Genomic DNA, 13,740 nt, shown 5'->3' with positions numbered 1-13,740 from the left:
CAGCATGGGTTCAAATCCCAGCTCTGGCATTTATGAGTGATTTTGGACAAACCACTGAACCTCTGCTTTTTCAGCTGTAAATGGGCCTGAAACAAGTATCAGTGGGAACGTACACTTAGTTAATTCCATGAAGACACAGAGCAGTGCCCGTAGAAGCTGCCAGTGTCCTGGGAGGGGAGCTGGGTGCAGGGGACACTCCAGGCACTCCTCTGGCTTGGGGTTGGGCGGCTGCTGTGGACAGGGTGGGGTGGGGCAGGGTTGGCATAGACCCCCTCGTGGCCTCCAGGTCTGCCGTGACCCCAGCCCTCAGTCGCAGTATCTCGGGTGGTCTCCTGGCCACCCTCCTTCCCAAAAAGCAGCCAGCCCGGGTTAGACATAGCCTCTCTTTAATGAAAATCATGGGGACTTTGTCACAGTGGGTCAGCATGACCAGGGAGGTGTGGCGCGGGAAGCTGGTCAGATGCTGTCCTCCGCTGCTGTGGCCCTAAGAAAGGACAGGTGTGCTGGCCGGGGCTCAGAAGATGTCAGGGACGATGTAGTCCGTGTAAACGCCGTCGATCAGCCCTGCCCCGTTGTTGTGGACGAACCAGCAGGTCACCTCAACCCCATGCCGGGGATCCTTGCTGTAGTCTTTTTGCAAGCCCCTGAGGAGATACAAAAAACTGGGGTTACCTTTTGGAGGCAGCAGGGCTGCACCGCCACCCCCAGAAGCCCATCCACCTGTGACACCTGGAGCCCCAACCGATGATGGGGATGCCGAGGGCAGACGTACTGGGAGAGCAGCCCGCTTACCTGGTGACCGTCAGCTGGTGGCTCTTCACCACCATGGTGGCATCTGTCTTTGTGGGGTCGGAGCCTGGGTGGGGGTCAGACACTTTATAATCCAAGGGGTGGAAGAATTGTCCTGGAAAGGCACATTGGAGCAGCAGTTACCACAGGGGCCCTCGTAAGCAGCAGGTGCTCACTGGAGGGTCCGAGAGCTGCCGCAGTGTTTTTCCTTGAGGGCGTGACTATGTCTCATATGTTTTGGCATGGAAAGCCACCTTTCGTTCACCTGTTCTGCTAATCGGACCTCTCCTTGTTCGCCCCCAGGCCCACTGAAGCTTTGGTTTCCCCTTGTGTTTGATCACAGGCTTTCTGAGGGACAAGACCCTCGCCGGGACAAGCCCTCTTTGGAGATCTGAGCCTCGATGGCCAAGGTGCAGGAGGACCTGCCCTGGTGCTCAGCCACAAGTCTGACCCATGGCAAGCCCACAGGCTGCCGCCGCGCACCCCCAGCTCTGCCTGCCGGGCCGGTCATACCCAGCAGCCCGTGTGTCCGTGCCGACATCCGGTGGCTATCCAGCACGTAGAAGCCCAGGAAGTCCTGGTGGACTGCACTCCCTTTCCACACCCGGTGCAGGACGACCTCAAAAGTGCCCCCATCTTCCACAGACACCACGAGGTTCCTCCTCCTGTTGATGGTCACTACCACCCTGCAGGACCAGGCGGCCATGAGGGCAGGTGCGGCTAGATGGCACCCCTCTCCATTCAGCTGCCCTCATCCTCCTGGATCCAGCTCTCATGAGCTCCCCTACCCCCTCACTCCCCGATGGAGGGATGTTACCTGCTACAAGCTCTTTCTCACATGCTGCTATGGGGGGGGGGGGTAGGGCAGGGCTTACAGTGTGCTGGGCTCTGTGCCAAGCCCTCCACACAAACTGCATCATTCATTTCTCACTCGGATCCTGTGAGGCTCAGAGAGGGTAAGGAATTTGCCCAGGGTCACACAGCTGGTAAGCAGAAAAGCCAGGACTTAGACTCCAGCCTGTCTAATATCAAAGTCTGTGTTCTTTGCCAGCCACTCATCGTCTGTGTCCTCCACCCTGGACTCTGCCCACTTCCTCCTATAGCTCTGCCGCTGAGCATCAGCTCTGGCACTTGGCAGAGTTTGGTGAATGAATTGAGTGGAAGAAGGAACATGCACGACACAAGGCGCTAAGACAGGTGCTGAAAGAGGAGCCCAGTGAACTCTGGAGTTTAGCAGAGAAGAGACGAGGTGGGTTTCAGGGAATAGGTGGCCTTTGTGCTGGGCCCAAGAGGTGAGTTGGCTTGGTTTGGCGGCGATGGGAATGGACTGCAGGGCAAGAGTGCCATGGAAGCCTAGGCACGCAGGCAGCTGGGCCTGGAGCACAGGCCGGGAAATGGAGGGAAATGGACGGGATCGTCCATAGGGCCCCACATGTCTGCCCAGCCCACACGGAGGTCACGTGGTTGTCATTCACTGACTTGGCTCAGGGGACAAGGTCCCTGGGGCTTCCCACCTTATCCGTCCCCACCCCCTACTCTGGCCCCCCTACCCAGGCCCTGGCCCCAGACTGGTTACTCGTGCTGCCGCAGCGAAGCCTGATCCCTCCAGGAGAACACGGGTCCACCCGAGCCAGGGTTCAGCGTAATGTTGTGAGGAGTCACTTCCAGCTGAAAGCCCGTCGCGGGGTTCGCGATCCCCAGTCGTCCGAAGTACGTGCCCTCTTGCTGCCCCGGGCTGCTGGCCTTGTTGCCAATGAGCTGCCCATTCACTGAGAAGCCTGCAGTGGGGTGAGGCGCCATCGGGTCAGGGAGGGCCCAACTCTCGATAGACGCCTGCCACCCTGCCTTTGCTCGTGCCACGCCTCCCTCCTGGGAGACACCCGCACTCTACCCGTGCCACACTGGCTTCGAGGGTCTCGCCTCCCAAGGGGTTAGCGAAGGCCACACAGCACTTCTCCCCGCCCCTTTCCTCCCACCACACTAACTACCTGATACTGAGTCCTTGCTTCTGGGACATGCTGGGGGTCCTGCCTCCCCGAGGACAGAACTTGTGTCTGTTCTTCCTCTGTGGCCCTAATCCCTGACTCGGGAGCAGGTCCCAGAAGCCTCCCATGACCTGAGCAGTCCCAAAGCCCCCTCCTTGTCCTCACAACCCCAACACAGCATGTTCTGAAACTGGCATCTGAGAATTTGTCCACCTGTCTCTCTTCACTAAGCTGCACAAGAACAAGGCACTTTGGCTTGAGTGAGCCCCTACTGCACCTGTAGGCCGTAGGAGGTGCTCAGCAAACCCTTGCAGATGGCCTGACCAGACCAGGAGGGAGGGAGAGAGAGTGCCCCACACACAGACAGGAAGTCATTCCCACTGCCTGAGCTCTGCTAGGGGATGGACTCTGAGGCTCGAGCTGGGAGACAGGGCAGGATCACTACGTAACTTGCAGAGCTTGGTACAAAATGCGAGGGGCTCCTTGTTCAAAAAAATACTAAGAATTTCGAGACAGCTAGAGCAGAGTATTAAACTGTGTGTGGGCCCCCCTAAGCATAGGGTCCTGTGTGCCTGCGTGGGTTACACGTCCATGAAGCAGGTGTCGTCTAGGACTCAGGCAGGCAGATGCGAGAGAGAGGGAGGTAGACTGAGCCAGCCAGGGGACTGCGGGACACAGTCTGCGGGATGTGGAGGCCACAGCCACTGTCTTGTCCGTGGCTGCACACTGAGGGTGGGGGTCCGGGCGCCAAACTGACAGAGGGCCTGATGTCCCCCATACCTGTGTCTGGGTCCTGCACCAGGCTGAGAACCACACCGGGCTCCTCGTTGATATTGAAGCACAGAGTATCCTCTTTCTGAGGCACGTGGATGAGGAAGTGGGGATCAGTGTCCACTGGGGGCATAGCACGGTGTCCGTTAGATGGGGCATCGGGCAGGTGGGCTGGGGCCGGCTGGGAGAGCAAGACAGGGGTGTCCCTCAGACCCTCCCCAGGACTCACCTCCAGTCACTTGATTTGGCAACTCCTGAAAGTTGGAACTGGATCGAGTCGGGGAGGGCTGCAAAGCCGACAGCACGAACGCTGGGGAGTGAATGGCATTTAGGAGGACGGTACCCTGCTTTCCTGGGGCTGCTGGCTCCTCTTCCCGGGCCCCGCCACCCGGACGGCAGGCCTGAAGCCACAGAGCAGGAGTGGCCCCCGAGTCCCTGATGCCTCCAGGTGTGCTGACCCCCAGTCTGTCTCCTTCCATGGGGACCTGGTGGGGCCGGGGGCACAACGGGTCGCCAGGCCCAGTCAGGGGGCCATTCTGAGGGACCCAGGGAAAGGCAGTGAGGAAGCCTTTGGCTGTCTGTCATTCCCTCCTCAGGCAAGTAGGGGCACACAGCCCGAGGGACTGCACGTGGGGAGGAGAGAGGTAGAGACGTTTGTCGGCGGGACGCGGTCACTTACTCTTTCTGTGTCCCAGCATCTCTGTAGAGGACAATGACAGAGGACGGCATCACCCTCACCACCCCACCTGAGAGGCACACACCTCGTTCACCAAGGTCAGTCTGGGCCCAGAGGCCAATCAGTCCTCAGCCAACCCTCCTCCCGGGGTCCCAGCCCTCCCCCGGGCACCCTGCCCCCCATCCGGGCCCCCTCGGCAGACACAGGCTCACAGAGGCCCAGATGGAAACTGTGCAAGGGCTCCCCAGGCACAAAGGGGCAGCCGCTAGTTTGTGGTGAAGGGGAGGGGGATGCGGGGCAGGGAGCCTGTGCCTGGGGGCTGGAGCACGAGCTGCTTGGCCGGCCACCAGAAATCCCTCCTGAAAACCAACATGTTTTGAAACTCACCCAACGGCAAAGAATCTGGAAGGAAGAGAAGGGGAGGAGAATTAAAGCCCAGGAGGTTTTTGACCCTCAGAAGCCTCCCCAGACCCACAGCACTCCCCGTGGCAGAGCACATACCCTCGGGGGGCTTGTCAATGACGGGCTCCAGGCCGTCCTCGTCTGTCATGCCCCTGATGGTCATGGAGGTCAGCGGGGTCACGAACTGGTAAGCCAGCGACATCTGCAGGGCCTTGGCTGTCACGTCGGCCTTCTCCTTCCCCTCTAACTTCATCCTGAGAGACACACAGACCTGCTCCAAGCCCCGCAGCCCGGACAACAGCAGACTCATGCTGCCTGGCCCTTGTTTGCTCATTTCTTCACTCATTCAGCAAACGTGTGTGGGGCACCTGCAGGGCGCCTGTCCCATGGCTGCCTCCAAGGGCCTCATGATTTAAAGCCCTCCCACCAGGAAAACCTGGAGATATGGCAGGGCTGGGGGACGAGCCTCAGAAAGACACAGGGAATGGAACCGCTGTGTGATTCTAGGCGAGTGGTCTAGCTCCTCTGGACCTCAGTGTGCTCATCTGTGAAATGGAGATAACGAGGAAACTGGCCTGCAGGTTGTGGGGATGACTCGAGCGTGTGTGGACAGCTTTCCCCCTGCCCGGCTGTGTGGCGGGGGCAAACCGTGTCCCGGCCACACTGTTGATTAACTGGTTGATGTTAACCCGGTGAGCAAAGCTGAAGGCCGGTCCGTCTGACCTGCTCCCAGCCTCAGAGGCCCAGGAGCATGCCTGGACACCAGAGGCCCCGGTGTCCACCCCCCTCCGCATGGTTCCTACCTCTTGGCCAGCAGCTCCTGGATGGTGAGGTAGGCCCAGAGGCGTTCAACGTGGTTCTCGAGCATGTGGCCCCGCTCCTGGAGCAGTCTCTTCATCTCCTCCTCATCCACCAGGCAGGTCGTCTTGAACTCTTGGCCCTCCTGAAGGTAGCGATGGGGTGAGGGGCTCAGCACCGTGGAGGAGCATAACCGCTGGCCAGTGCCGCTCACAGGCACGTAGAGCACAAGGGGCCTTTGAGGCACACTCAAACCTATCTCAGACCCCCACCTCTCTCCTGTCCCCACCAGCATCTTGAACCCTTCCCAGGCTTCCAGGGGCCCCACTGTGCCCCGTATCTGTGCTCTGTCCCCCGCACACGGCCCTTGATCCCACAAACGTTTGCTGAGCACTCTCAGCCCGGGCAAGCTGGCCTAGGCTCTGGGGATCCCAGGGAAGGGAGGGGCAGGCCCTGCCTTCCTCAAGTCACTCTCTCTGGGGCTGCCAGCAAGCAGCTAGCTATTTCCACCACATTCCACTCCTCCTAAGGCCCACCACGCCCCCGCACACAAATGCTCCTCTCTTCCAAGCTGCGGTAGCTGGGATTCCCTCACTGAGGGTATCCCATGCACCGGACCCCACGCAAACAGTGCAGGGATTATTTCATTCTTTCCACCCAGCTCTCCAGGACAGTATTCCCCTGCACTACAGAGAGGGAAACTGAGGCCTGGAGAGCTGGACCTGTTCGCTCAAGGTCACCCAGCTGGTGAGAGTGGAGCCAGGATGCAGCTCAGCTTTTCTGACTCAGAGTCCTGATTCTGAACCCTCCACCACACAGCGAGGCGTGAATCCACACCCTGCAGTCAGGGTCTGGGCCTCACGCGTCTGTGACAACCTCCGCCCCCCCCCCCCCACCGGTGGTGTGTGTGCACATGCACACACACACACACACACACACACGTGCACACGGCACTGTGGCACAAAGCTGGGTGCACAGGAAGTGTTCAGGAAAAGTCTGGCCTCTTGCTCTCTCATGCCTGGGGGGAAATGATGGAAGGAGTAACAGGTGATGACTAGGTCAAGGCGCTACACCTACTCAAGGCCATTTTGGTTCCATTGCAGCCCGTCCCCGGCTGTGGGACGTTCAGGCCTTGGGGAGAAGGGGGTGGCGCGGTGCCTGGGTTAAGGGGAATGGGGTGGAGAACAGGTGTGGATTTGGAGCCTCTGGCTGCTGCCTGACCTCTCGCCAGTCCGCAGCCCACCGTTTACCCCATGGGCCAGCACGTCAGCCTTGAAACTGCCCAGTTTGTTGTCAGCAATGCGTCCTGCCACCATGATCTCCGAGCCTTCGTAGTACTGTTTATGGCGGTGCTGGGTCACGGCTGAGACGGTGTCCTGAGGGTAAAGCAGCTCCACGTCCACCAGGAGGGGGTTGGCAACCTGGTCGTAGAAACCCTGTGGGGGGAGGTGGGGCACAACCTCAGAGCTGATGGGCCACCCTGGACACCCCATGGGGAAACCCGCTCACCGGGTGGGGTGTTGGGATTCCTGTTCCGCAGACAGGATTGCTGGCTCATAGGAATTAAGGAACCAGTTTCAGGTCCTACAGTTGATTCAAACCGCATTCTAGAGCTTTATCTGCTCCTCTGGGTGGATAGGCAAAAGGCTGCCAAGGCTGGGATCCCCGTGGCCCGCTGTTGGTGCTACGTTGTGGGGCGGAGGGGGGCGGGTAAGGAGACCTGCAGCTGCTGGGTGGCGTCATGGTCCTCATAAATTCTCTGGGCCCGTCCGTTGTTCTCCATGGACATGACCTCCAGGAAGTTGAAGTCCAAGTTGCGGCCAAAGCCCAAGTTGTAGAGCGGGAACTTGCCCCGAATGGCGTTGCGGACATTCTTGAGGATTTGGGAATGGTCTGTCACCCCTGCAGCCACACACCCAGGCAGGGCCGGGATACGGACTCACAGGCACGTAGAGCACAAGGGGCCTTTGAGGCACACTCAAACCTATCTCAGACCCCCACCTCTCTCCTGTCCCCACCAGCATCTTGAGGCAATTGTTTTCCACCCACAGGCTCAGTGGGTGGAAAATCAGTGGGTGACTACGATAGCTCCTAACGGCCCCTCAGGAACATGCCCATCCATATGGATCCATCATAAACAGACGAGATTCTGCTCTAACCCCCCCGCCCCCAGAAGTCACTGTCATGGCCTCCCAGGCCCTGCCACCCTTCCCACCCTTGTTCTACCGAGTCTGCACGTGTCTGATGTTCTCAGGCAGGCCCATGCCATTGTACATACTTGTTTTTGTTTTTGTTTTGCTCAAGCTGCTCCCTCTGCCAGACCTTCCTTCCTGCTTCCCTTCACTGGGACCCTGCCTGGGCCAGATGTCCCTGATCCTATAGCCTCCCGACACCGTGTTTTTTCAAGGCCCTCAACAGAACAGCTGCTCCTGGGTCTGCCACCCCAGTGGATCCTGTGCTCCTTGAGGACAGAGGAGAATCCTGTTCTCTCTTCTTGGTCCCCAGTCCCATGCTTGGCACACCGTTGGTGCTGAATACATAGTTCGTTAAACTCAACCTGGGAATCCTGCCTGTTGTCCTGGGATCTGCTTAACCCTGTGTCATACAGGTACTTCCTCAGTTGCCCAGCTCAGCAGAGAAATATGCCTTGTAAGTCCTGCAGACTTTATGGGCTGAACTCTGTCTTTAGATCGGGGCTTGATTTCTCCTGGAGCCTTTCTTCACCCCCTACAACATCTCCAGTAGCGGGATTTTCAAGCGCAGCTTGAACGCCTTCCATAACAAAGAGATCACCACCTCCCAACAAGGGCCTTGAGGTCCTTACCCTCTGTGGGCTCCCCATCTGTCAGCATGATGAGAACTGAGGCATGGTTGCTGAGTTCGGGGAGGCTTCCGTGAGCTTGGTTCAAGATCTCGATTCCCCGGAGCAAACCTCCATTCAGGTTTGTGGCTGCAAAGGAAGGAAAGCAGGCCAGTGTATGCTCTCATTCCAAGGGGACAGAGGGGATGCCAGAGTGACTCAAGACCCCTGCACTTACCCCCAGCCAGGTAGAAGCGCCGCACGAATTCTTGAGCTGCTTGCATATTGGCGGGGGAAGCTGGCACCAGTGAGCCCTTCCATGATTGCACGTCAGACCCAAAGAGGACCAGGTCGAAATAGTCCCCTGGCCGCATGTCCCCCAGGATTTTAAGGAGTGCTTCCTTGGTCTGTAATGACAGGATGGTTGGTGGAGGGACATGGTTCCATGAGAGTGCCCCCTGTCAATTCCAGGTATGCATTTGAGAGATCCACAGGACAGAGGGACACAGTGGACAAATGGGAAGGGACAGGCAGGACAGCCAGGTGGTGCCAGGAGAGGTCTGTCCTCTGAGCGTGGATGAGCAGATAGGGAAGGCAAGGGGACCCCGTGTGGGGAGAAGAAATGACCGGGAGCTCAAAGGGGGCAGAATCAAGAAAGAATTTCTAAAACTCTGCCAGTGGAGACAGCCATGATTGCCCTGGCATGTTCAGTGTACCCCCCCATCACTAGACCCATGAGCCCGCGGGCATCCCACTGCACTACTGAGGAGCAGGGGCTCTTCCCTTCACGGTGGTACAGGGAGGACATGGTTGATGCCCGAGCCCCTGACTGCTGGGATTTCCTGTCAAATCACCCCGCCTCTGACCAGGAGCAGAAATCCTCAGCCCAGGGTCTGGCGACAGCACCAGCGTGGGCTGGGTGCTGGGGCTGGAGAAGCTGCTGCTGGGGGACCTGCTTCGAGCCACCATTTACCTGTTTCAGTTTCTGGCCTTCCATGGAGGTGCTGATGTCGATCACAAAAACCACATTCTTCTTCAGGTTCGTCAGGTTTTGGGGAGCAAAGAAGTGGGCAAAATGGTTGTTGGCAACCTGGAACACAAGGGGACAAGTGAAGCTCTTGTCACAAGCACCCCTGCCTGGTCTCTGAGTCTCGGGCCGGAAGCTTCAGGCTCACCAGGAGGTCACACAGTTGGTCTCGATTGACATCGTAGGTCACCTTGAAGTCCCCGTTCAGCATGGACGTGGAGCACGTGGGGCAGGACTGCTGCTGACCCACAGTAGGGCGGAAGAGGACGTGACCCTGGAATGGTGGAGGGTGTGAGGCATTACTGATTCGTGCGGTTGCGATCTGGATGCTCACAGAGACACCATAAAGGGTGTGCATGTGCACATGCGTGTGTGTGCGTGTGTGTGTGTTGCGTGGCATAGAAACGAGTCTGGCGGGCCCTTCCCCCCGCTGCTGAGAGCACACGCCTATAAGGTAGTTGGAGAGAAGACCTGATTCTTTGCATATATGCTTCTGAATCATTGGGCTTTTCTACAAGCGACACCACTTTGGGTACAAAATAATAGCAGTATGAGAACAAGAGACATTAGTCAACTCAAAACTGTGGAGTGAAAAAGCAAGGCTACGACACTGTGCTAGAAAACAGAGCCCCCATCCCCCACCACCTCCTTCTGGTGGACAAAGAGCAGAGGCTGGGAGGAAGGACCCAGGGAGGAAGCTGGAAGCTAAGGTCTGGTTTGACTTGGTGTCAGTGCTCAGGGAATTAGGGATGGTTTTTACTCAATTCCTTTTTTCTCTCTCTCTTTTTAAAAAAAGATTTTATTTATTTATTTAACAGAGAGAGAGAGAGAGAGCACAAGCACGGGGAGCAGCAGGCAGAGGGAGGGGGAGAAGCAGGCTCCCACTGAACAAGGAGGCCAACCCAGGGCTTGATCCCAGGACCCTGGGATCATGGCCTGAGCTGAAGGCAGACACTTAACCACCGACTGAGCCACTCAGTACTTTTCTAGACTTGTAACTTTCTACTATTTCCTTAAATGCTTTTTAATTTTTTACTTTTCATTTATTTGCTTGTTATAAAACTAAGATATACTGATCAAAAACCCCCTCCAAAACTTGAAAAGGATGGTTAGGAAGGCACCAACCCACCCCTTAGTCCCCTACTAAAAGCAAGCATGTTTGCTAACACTCTGGGTGTCCTACTTTGCTTTAAAAAGAACCCCTCCAAAACTGTAAGGAACATTTCCTTCATATAAGTTATGACGGAGTCACTACCAAAGGGAGGTGGGAACTGAAGGGTTCATTCCTGGCTCCATTTGAGGGCAAATTAGGAAGCAGGGCACCGGCTGGGTATCACCCACCCATACGCCACACTCCACCAGGATCTGGGGAAGGGGCAAGCAGCGGACTTCAGGAGTTTCTGCAAACAGGAGGTTTGTGACAAGTGGTAAGCAGCAAGGTAGACCAAAGGCCTTCCCCAGCTGAGGCCTGTTTCCTAGAGCCCTGGAGTTTGCGCTCCTAACTGTGACAGCATCTGAGATTCCTTCGTGTGTCCTGTATTTCCCTGAACTCTTTCCCATGGGTGTGACACAGCAAAGAGGAAACTGATGCTCAAACAAGTCAGTGGCTCACCCCAGACCATGCAAACTGCGTGGTCGTGTCCCCAGCCTTGGTGCGCAGGCTTTTGTTAAGTTGCTCTGAGAATGAGAGCTACGAGTTCCCTGGTACACCAACCACAAAACGCCTACGTCCCTCACTAGGGCAGCCTGCGGCCCCTGCCTAGTTCCCAGGCTAAGCCTGACTGAGAAGTCCCAAGGGCCCACCACCTCACCCAGCCATCCCACGCACCTGTTTCCCTGAGAAGGATTTCTTGATGAGTTGGCTTTCCAGGTCCTTGGGGAGGAAGGAGGCCTGGGCATCCAGCTTGCTGATCCCCTGAGGCTCAAAGATGTCCACGTCGATCTGCGTCATTGAAGTCCCCAGGCTCCATTGAGGCCACCATCAAGACTCAGTCAAGAGCCAACCTGTGTCCTGGCTACCCACTGTGTGTGGTACCCACTTAGTCCTCTGCACAGGGTCTGGCATGTCATAGGCACTCCAAAAATAGAGGCCAAATGGAGGTGTGCATGCCTGGACCCCTCAACTCAGCCACTACTGAGCTGCCAGCAACAATCACAGCCCCTTCGGCTGCCCGGGGCTTTCTGGTCTACCAACTCCCGGGACATTCAATAGGTCTCGTGATCCTTGTGGCACCTCTGGGACATGCAGGAAGCCCTATTTAACAGATGAGCGAACCAAGGCTCAGAGAGGAAGAGGAGGTTGGTAGCTCCCTGCCCACAAAGAGCCCACTAGAACCTACCCAAGGAAGTCAGTCCCCTTTCTGTGTGCTCAGCCCTGGGATGGCACCTGGTGTGCCCTGAGCCAGAACTCGGGAGCCATGACAAGAGAGGAAGAAGCCCTGCTCCCAAGACGGCTCCCCTGCAAACGGTCACCTGTAATCTACCTCGAAATGATGCACCAGCTGCTTGGGTTTGACTTTGATGACAATTTCATACTGCTTGAGTTTCCTTTTCAGCACCTCCTCGTAGGTCAGCCGAAACGTGGCCTTGCTCCGGGGTCCAATGGTGAGGTGGATGGTGAATTGCTCCATTGTTCTCCCTGAGGCCCTGGACATACCGCCATCAGCCACAACAGAGAGACAAATGGTGAGTGACATGTGGGTCCTTGTCACCTAAATTGTGGCCCTCAGAATCAATTTCTCTTACACTCATGCTACTCCTGGTTTTCCTAGCCCTTCACCCTTGTCTTAGCTGGGTGGTCAGGGTCAAGGTCAGGGCCCCAGGACAGGACCCCCTTCTCCCAGAGGCTGGTCTGAGAGGTAGCCAGATCGGCACCAGCCCTGTCCGGTGCACCTGTACTGGCATTTGAGTTCAGGCAATTTGCTCACTTCCAATCAGCCTGGGTCTCTTCCCCAGCCAAGGCCACCTTACAGCCGTCAGGTCTGTCTTTGCTGGGGAGGGTGGCACCAGAACTCACCTGACAAGGCCGGCATTCTCTCCGGAGACAGCAGCTTTCCGGTACTGTTTCCATGCGGACACTTTGTCCTTTATGTCCCCGATGAATGCGTTCCCATCTGATGTGCTACAGGGAGGAAGAAGCCCTCAGGGGAAGTGCCCCTGGCCCCAACCACTCAGGTCCTTCATACCGGAGGGGCTCCCAACCCAGCCGTGGAGAAGGCCCTGTCCTGGTGAGCGCTCGTGGGAGGCACCCCCGGCCGCCTCTCACTGCCCACAGAGTTGTTCGGGGTGCCCATGGCAGTGAGAGGGGCAGCCATGGCCACAGGATCCAACGGGAGATCTTGGGTGCAGGCCTTGGCTGATTGGGCCCTATGCTGAAAACATACTGTCAGAGGCCCCGCTTTGTTCTCCAAGATAGGAGCCCAGAACAGACACAAGTGGCTTGCCCATCCCCTCTGCACCGGAGCTGGCCTATGGTCTTTCCGGAAAGAAGGAGCTCGGCACTTTCCAGCCACCGGAGCCATGGCTTGGGGCTGGGGCTGGTGAATGGACAGCTCTGGGTGTGGGAGTCAGGCAGGGCACGCACATGGCAAAGTCACTGATGAAGGCCGTCTTGGGGATTTCCACATCGAAGGCCACTTCCTTGGCTTCATCGGCATTGTTGACCACTTGGCTGGTGATGACATAGTGGGCGAAGCGAGAGGTGACTTTGCAGTTGACTTTCAAACTCTGGATGGTCACGCCATCGACGGCCTAGAGTGGAAGTGAAGGGGCTGTGGCTGGGAACAGGGAGGGGGGCCCCTGAACCATGAGGGACTCCTGTGTTGTATGGGGGCTCAGCACCCAGCTCAGAGGCCAGGCGCCCAAAGAACAGACTGGATCTCCCAGAAAGACCCACTCTATCCTCTGCCGGAGACCCCGCAGTGAGGCGTGCAAGCCCCCATTTCTGGGAAATGGAGTCCCTCTGCCCAGAGCGCTGATAGGAGGGCACCCCCTGCAGTATGGGGTCAAACAGGCTGCAATATGCCCCCCCCACAGACCCCTTTGCAGAGAATCTCACTCACTGTGTCCACCGTCTGTCGCTTCTGTAAAACAAAACCGGGACAAGTGTAAGTGGGAACGTGTAGGGGACCATAGCTTATCTGCTAAGGAGTGGGAACGGGACACAGTCTGGGTCCTCTACCCCTCAGCCTCACCTCCCCCTCGCTGCTTGGACATTACCTCTCCAGGCAGTGGTGATCAAGGTGGCTGCGGGTGGCCCCGGGCCCTGGGGTGAGGGTCTTGTGTCCCTCCTGGGCCCATTCTGGCCTGTTTCTGGCCTGAGAGGTTTACCCACATACCTTGCTGACTTTGGGCCTGCCTGTGGGTGAACCCTGAGTGGGCATGGCCTGCAGGACGAGGAGGGCGGCCAGGTACACGCACAGTAGCGCCCGCAGCCCCATGGTGCCGTCCATGGTCTCGAGGCTCCTGCTGCCTCGTCCCTTCGCTCAGGCCG

The 13,740-nt window shown here is 57.6% G+C and overlaps 1 protein-coding gene across 1 annotated transcript; it reads right to left on the bottom strand.

The window, feature by feature from the left end:
- Positions 1-369: 369 nt before the first annotated feature.
- On the bottom strand, positions 370-13,740 carry ITIH1 (inter-alpha-trypsin inhibitor heavy chain 1). Its single transcript, XM_045992115.1, has 22 exons — positions 13,586-13,740; positions 13,310-13,330; positions 12,832-12,998; positions 12,265-12,369; positions 11,732-11,894; positions 11,077-11,190; positions 9,397-9,522; positions 9,195-9,311; positions 8,460-8,628; positions 8,246-8,371; positions 7,142-7,323; positions 6,672-6,857; positions 5,427-5,566; positions 4,723-4,877; positions 4,609-4,623; positions 4,225-4,245; positions 3,775-3,855; positions 3,555-3,668; positions 2,366-2,567; positions 1,303-1,475; positions 793-904; positions 370-644 (listed from the first exon to the last, which is right to left on the bottom strand). Exons 1-22 carry the CDS (start codon positions 13,697-13,699, stop codon positions 515-517), a joined length of 2,733 nt encoding a protein of 910 aa, XP_045848071.1. The 5' UTR covers positions 13,700-13,740; the 3' UTR covers positions 370-514.

This window comes from Meles meles, chromosome 20 (genome assembly GCF_922984935.1).
Source record: "Meles meles chromosome 20, mMelMel3.1 paternal haplotype, whole genome shotgun sequence".
NCBI lineage: Eukaryota > Metazoa > Chordata > Mammalia > Carnivora > Mustelidae > Meles > Meles meles.
The sequence above is the reverse complement of the archived record's forward strand: the minus strand, read 5'-3'. Positions and strand labels throughout refer to the sequence as shown.

Excerpts from the sequence above, each read along its gene's own strand:
- ITIH1 (XM_045992115.1), bottom strand. The coding sequence starts at position 13,699 with ATGGACGGCACCATGGGGCTGCGGGCGCTACTGTGCGTGTACCTGGCC. Across the intron at positions 5,567-6,671 it reads CTGACGTGCTGGCCCATGGG|GAGGGCCAAGAGTTCAAGAC; the intron begins GTAAACGGTGGG and ends CGCTACCTTCAG. Across the intron at positions 4,878-5,426 it reads CAGGAGCTGCTGGCCAAGAG|GATGAAGTTAGAGGGGAAGG; the intron begins GTAGGAACCATG and ends TGTGTCTCTCAG.